The 6,000-nt window shown below is 42.1% G+C and overlaps 1 protein-coding gene across 3 annotated transcripts in view; it reads right to left on the bottom strand.

The window, feature by feature from the left end:
- gid4 (GID complex subunit 4 homolog) overlaps nucleotides 1–6,000 on the bottom strand; it is a 51,623-nt gene that overhangs the window by 21,924 nt on the left and 23,699 nt on the right. For all 3 annotated transcript variants that reach the window (XR_006314784.1, XM_043711620.1, XM_043711619.1), the window contains exon 4: nucleotides 3,885–3,986. Coding sequence is in view for 2 of the 3 variants with exons in the window: in XM_043711620.1 (XP_043567555.1) it covers nucleotides 3,885–3,986 (102 nt within the window). In the remaining variant the exon portion in view is untranslated. The remainder of the gene's footprint in view (nucleotides 1–3,884; nucleotides 3,987–6,000) is intronic.

The following is a 6,000-nucleotide window of genomic DNA, read 5'->3' as shown; positions in this document are numbered from 1 at the left end:
GGGTCTGTGGGGGGCGTGTCAGCAGAATGCAGGTGAGTGGCGCTGGTGGGGGCGGAAGTGGTGGTAGACACGGCAGTAGGGGTGGCGGAAGTCACTGAGCGTGTGGCATCGGCGATGATCGGAAGTTACTGAGCGTGTGGCATCAGCAATGATGTGAGGGGCGGAAGTGATGTCACGTGTGATGCATGAGGAATTCTGAGGGGCGGAAGTGGTTGTGGGAGTGGCCATGATGGGGGCGGAAGTGACATCAATCAGCATGGGGGTGGCAGCTGCACCAGCCGCATGGCTAATGGTGTCTAAACAGTTCCAGAGGCTGGGGGAATCTTCTGGAATGTTTGAGGAGTGCTGGTTATGGAGGTGGGTAGATAAAAAGTTTGTTGTATTTACAGTTTTTGATGTTTGAGATGGAGTCGAAATACTGTTTGTTGAGAGTATGAATTCTCCCGAGGATGTAGTACAGAGTGGGTCCTTTGCAATTCTGAGAGAGTGTGGCCCTCCCTTTGCAATTCTGAGAGTGGATATTGGTCAGGCCACTTTTGGAATATTGCATACAATTCTGGTTGCCCTCCTATTGGAAGAATGTTGTGAAAGTTGAAAGGATTCTGAAATGATTTACAAGGATCTTGCCAAGATTGGAGAGTTTGAGCTAGAGGGAGAGGCTGAATAGGCTGGGGTTGTTTTCCTTGGAGCGTCAGAGGCTGAGGGTAGATCTTATAGGAGGTTTATAAAATCATGAGGGGCATTGATAGGGTAAACGGACATGTCTTTTCCTTGGGGTGGGGAAGGACATAGGTTTAGGTTGAGGGGAAAATTTTAAACAGGGACCTAAGGAGCAACGTCTTCACACAAAGGGTAGTCTGTGTATGGAATGAGCTGCCAGAGGAAGTGGTGAAGGCTGAAGGCATCTGGATGGGTACATGAATAGGAAGGGTTTAGAGGGATATGGACCAAGTGCTGACAAATGGAACTGGATTAGGTTAGGATATCTGGTCGGCATGGACGAGCAAGACCAAATGGTCTGTTTCCATGCTGCTACACACCTCTGGAGTCTATGACTCTATAACAGGTAGCTGTAGTGAACAGTTGCATCTTTCACGGTTCCTTTCATTTAGAGTCTCAGATGTACAGTACAGAAACAGTCCCTTCAATCCAAATCGTCCATGCTGACTGGATATTCCAACCCAATCTAGTCCCATCTACCAGCACCTGGCCCATATCCCTCCAAACCCTTCCTATTCATATACCCATCCAAATGCCTTTTAAATGTTGCAATTGTACCAGCCTCCACCACATCCTCCGGCAGCTTATTCCATACATGTACCACCCTCTGTGTGAAAAAGTTGCCCCTTAGGTCTCTTTTATATTTTTCCCCTCACTCTAAACCTATGCCCTCTAGTTCTGGACTTCTCTGCCCCCAGGGAAAAGACTATTTATCCTATCCATGCCCCTCATGATTTTATAAATCTATGAGGTCACCTCTCATTTGTATTCCTTTGCATTTGCTGGAGTCCAAGTGAAAGAGAATCCTACATTGATTGGTGAGCCTATGAAGCCAGAGCACAAGTATCTCAAGAGGCAATGACCAAGAGTGCTATTCAGACTTTATGGGAAAAGATTTAACCGGTGCACTTATATATTCAAGCTTCCCCAATCTCTGCATGAAAGGCAAATGATCACAACCAGTAAAACCAGTTACAACATGCATATGCACTTTATACAGATGTCAGTTGAAATGGCAACTTGTTTCTTTTTGCATTAGGAAGACCTCAGTAAAAAAAAACAAAACTATTGCACTTCAGACTTTTAGCTAAAATGACAAAGCACGGTATCTTGAGATTCAAGAATTGACTTTTTGGATTATTCAATCAATGATTTGTAAAAGAAGCATGAAGATAAGATAGCTTGGTCGACTAATACTCAGCAACAGGTGCGTGGTACTAAGACTATTTACAAATATAAAAGCCAATTCTAAATAGCATCCAGGACTCAAATTTTCAAGAATCCTAAAATCGTTGGACATCCAAATATGGAAAGCTCAAACACACTTAGTGAGTGTGTTATTGGCCTATTTGAAAAGGAAAAATAGTGTCTTAGATTGAAGTCTTATTCACCAGATGTGCAATGGAAACCAAAACCAAGGAGTCAATCAATATAGTCTGGATCAAACTTAATTCCAGAGGAAACCTGAATTAACATAAAAAGGTCAACATGAAAATTAAAGACAGGCACATTTGCATGTGATTCTGGCTTCTGACAAGATAACTGTATTACACGAGTAAAACAGCAAAGTGTAAATGGATAATTGAAGTAAAGGGTTGCTAACTTGCTTTGCAAACGAACCTAAAGTTATTAACTTTCGTCTTTGAAAAATATTTATTCTTCTTAGCATAAATACATACACTAGAGCATAACCTGACTTTTCTTCATACTGGTGCCAGTCTCAGCTCAGCTTTATATTTTGGTTGGATCAGAAGGCACATGGAAAGAAAAATATGAGACAAGGTTGAAGCAAATCAATGAAGAACAAAGTAAAGTTCAGGTTCAACGGAGATAGGTCACTACTAGGATCCATTTTAAAGAACAGCAGATACCTGTCACAGATCATATTACCTTCTTAATCACAAGCAGGGGCTATGTCCTGCAAAAGAACCTAGGCAATTAATCTCACTTCCAGCTTCTTTTAAATTAAGTTTCCTCTTCTACTTCATATGCAAAATTTACATAAAACTGCACCTCCAAATTTTGTACATCAGAGAACTGGATGAAACATAATTCTGCTGAATACATCTCCTCACTATACACATCTATGCAAGTGCTCTTCAGATTAAGATACCCTTCTGGGGTTATCTCCTCCAATCTTTGGGAGACAGATCTCTGAATTTCTTTTGAGATATTTAGTAGTGAAAATTTTCCCATTCTAGGAGTTCACTACCATAACTTCATTAGAAGTCCCACCTCTGCAGGAATGGAGGATTTTCATTGAAGTCACAGTGGTGAAATAGAAGAGCTGTGGTAAGTCACCCCAATACTATTAACAGCTGGTATTTTTTATATAGTACAAATCGTAGTCATCCTGTTCAGCAGACTAAAAAAAACACAACTGTTGTTCTTTAAATTAAAAATATTAACAGTTGGGATTCACAATCATACTCCATACTAATGCTCGACCTCAACAGCGTTGCAGGTGAGATTGAACTATAAATTTTCCCTACATTTCTTCAGTTCGAAAATAACAATACCAACCTTAAAAATCTCAACATTACGGCAGGAATGAAGTTTAAATAACACTTGTCCTATTTGAGAAAAGTTGCCCCACAAATACAATAATTCCACTAATCTTTGACAGTTGTATTACCAAACATACCACGATTCAGAGAGTATGAAGGTCCTAGCCACAACTTTTCACTCATGCAAGTGGGGAAATTAATCAAAGTTCTGCTTCTGACTGCTGTTCACTGAATACAGTCGCTAGGTGCAATTTAGCAAACAAGATTTAGTGCATGCCAATAATCAAATAGCCTGTCTTGGAGGTACCATTAAACCAATGTTACTTTGGAATACATAATACATTAGCAACTTTATTACAAGAGGGAGAAAATATAAATATCAATAACTAAATATCTATTAAGTCAGGTTGTTGCACCATGGAAAAGCTTCAAATTTGCTCCTTGAAAGATCAGCACAAGATCACTAGACCTTTTCCCTACTCACAGCAGTAACCATGTTTTCAAAATCTTTATTAAAATTTACTCTGAAATCTTTATCCTGGTTTCACTCAATTATTGCCTAAATTAAAATTACAGTTCTAGGTTGCAGGCCTTGCATATTTTCCTGCTAGGATAACAGATAGATTTCAACACACATACTGAAATAACTTATGTTACCTTCCACCTCATGAAGACAAAATCACTGCTCTTTAACTCTTCATAATCAAACTCATCGGAGTTGAATGTTTTTGCATATTGATAAAATGCCAAGAATTTCCCCTGGAAAAACAACAAATTGAGAGATCAGCAGGAAATCAATGCTTAAAAGCTAAAGATGACAAAGATGTGCAAGAACATGATCATATTTACTGGAGAAAGTGAGGTCTGCAGATGCTGGAGATCAGAGCTGGAAATGTGTTGCTGGAAAAGCGCAGGAGGTCAGGCAGCATCCAGGGAACAGGAGAATCGACGTTTCGGGCATAAGAAGGGCTTATGCCCGAAACGTCGATTCTCCTGTTCCCTGGATGCTGCCTGACCTGCTGCGCTTTTCCAGCAACACATTTCCAGCTCATATTTACTGGATCCAATTACGGCACTTGAAAGTTTGAATTCAAAAGAGGGCCTAAAAATGTTAGAAATCACACAACACCAAGTTATAGTCCAAAGTTAGAAGTCTAAATGTAGCTTTTGTGGTCAGGATTGGGATTCCCGGAAGGTATGTTGCCTCCCTGGTGCCAGGGTCCGGGATGTCTCCGATCGGGTGTATAAGGTTCTAAAAAGGGAGGGCGAACAGCCAGAAATCTTGTTACATATTGGCACTAATGATATAGCCAGGAAAAGGATCGAGGATATAAAAAGTGATTTCAGGGAGTTAGGATGGAAGCTGCAAAGCAGGACGAACAGAGTAGTGTTCTCTAGTTTACTACCGGTGCCACGAGATAGCGAGGCGAGGAATATGGAGAGGGCACAGCTTAATACGTGGCTGCGCAGCTGGTGTAGGAGGGAGGGCTTCAGATATGTAGATAATTGGGATGCCTTCTGGGGAAGGTGGGACCTGTACAAGAAGGACGGGTTGCATCTGAACTGGAAGGGGACCAATATCCTGGGTGGAAGTTTTGCACGAGTAGTTCGAGAGGGTTTAAACTAGTATGGCAGGGGGGTGGGAACCTGAGCTGTATACCGGATATGAGAGTTGATGCAGATGAGGCAGTAGCAAGAGGTAGACCAGCTAGTGGGAAGGACTTTCCCAGCAAGGAACCAAAGTATCAGTTAAAGTGTGTTTGCTTTAATGCAAGGAGTATCAGGAATAAAAGTGACGAAGTTAGAGCATGGATCAGTACCTGGTGCTATGATGTTGTGGCCATAACAGAGACATGGGTTTCTCAGGGGCAGGAATGGTTGCTGGATGTTCCAGGGTTTAGAGCATTTAAAAAGAATAGGGAGGGGGGAAAAAGAGGAGAGGGTGTAGCACTACTAATCAGAGAGGGTATCACAGCTACAGAAGCTTCCATTGTTGAGGAAGATCTGCCTACNNAGGGGAGAGGCCGTTCTAGACTTGGTGCTCGGAAACGAGCCGGGGAAGGTATCAGATCTTGTGGTGGGAGAACATTTTGGTGATAGCGATACAACTGCCTCACATTCTACATAGCTATGGAGCAGGAGAGGATTAGGCAAAATGGGAGGATATTTAATTGGGGAAGAGGAAACTATGATGCGATTAGACATGAGTTAGGAAGCATGGATTGGGAGCAATTGTTCCATGGTAAAGGCACTATAGACATGTGGAGACTGTTTAAGGAACAGTTGTTGCAAGTGATGAATAAATATGTCCCTCTGAGACAGGCAAGTAGTGGTAAGATAAAGGAACCTTGGACGATGAGAGCGGTGGAGCTTCTCGTCAAAAGGAAAAAAAGGTAGCTTACGTAAGGTGGAGGAAGCTAGGGTCAAGCTCAGCTCTACAGGATTACAGGCAGGCAAGGAAGGAGCTTAAAAGTGGTCTGAGGAGAGCCAGGAGGGGGCACGAGAAAGGCTTGGCAGAACGGATTAGGGAGACACAAAGGCATTTTACACTTTTGAGGAATAAGAGAATGGTCAAAGAAAGAGTAGGCCTGATCAAGAATAGCATAGGGAATTTGTGTGTGGAGTCTGAGGAGGTAGGGGAAGCCTTCAATGAGTTTTTTGCTTCTGTCTTTACGAAAGAAAGAAACTTTGTAGTGAATGAAACCTTTGAAGAGCAGGTGTGCATGCTGAAATGGATCGAGATAGAGGAAGCTGATGTGCTGAAAATTTTGTC

Source organism: Chiloscyllium plagiosum, chromosome 21 (genome assembly GCF_004010195.1).
Source record: "Chiloscyllium plagiosum isolate BGI_BamShark_2017 chromosome 21, ASM401019v2, whole genome shotgun sequence".
Classification (NCBI taxonomy): Eukaryota; Metazoa; Chordata; class Chondrichthyes; order Orectolobiformes; family Hemiscylliidae; genus Chiloscyllium; species Chiloscyllium plagiosum.
This window is presented reverse-complemented; position numbering and strand designations above follow the sequence as displayed.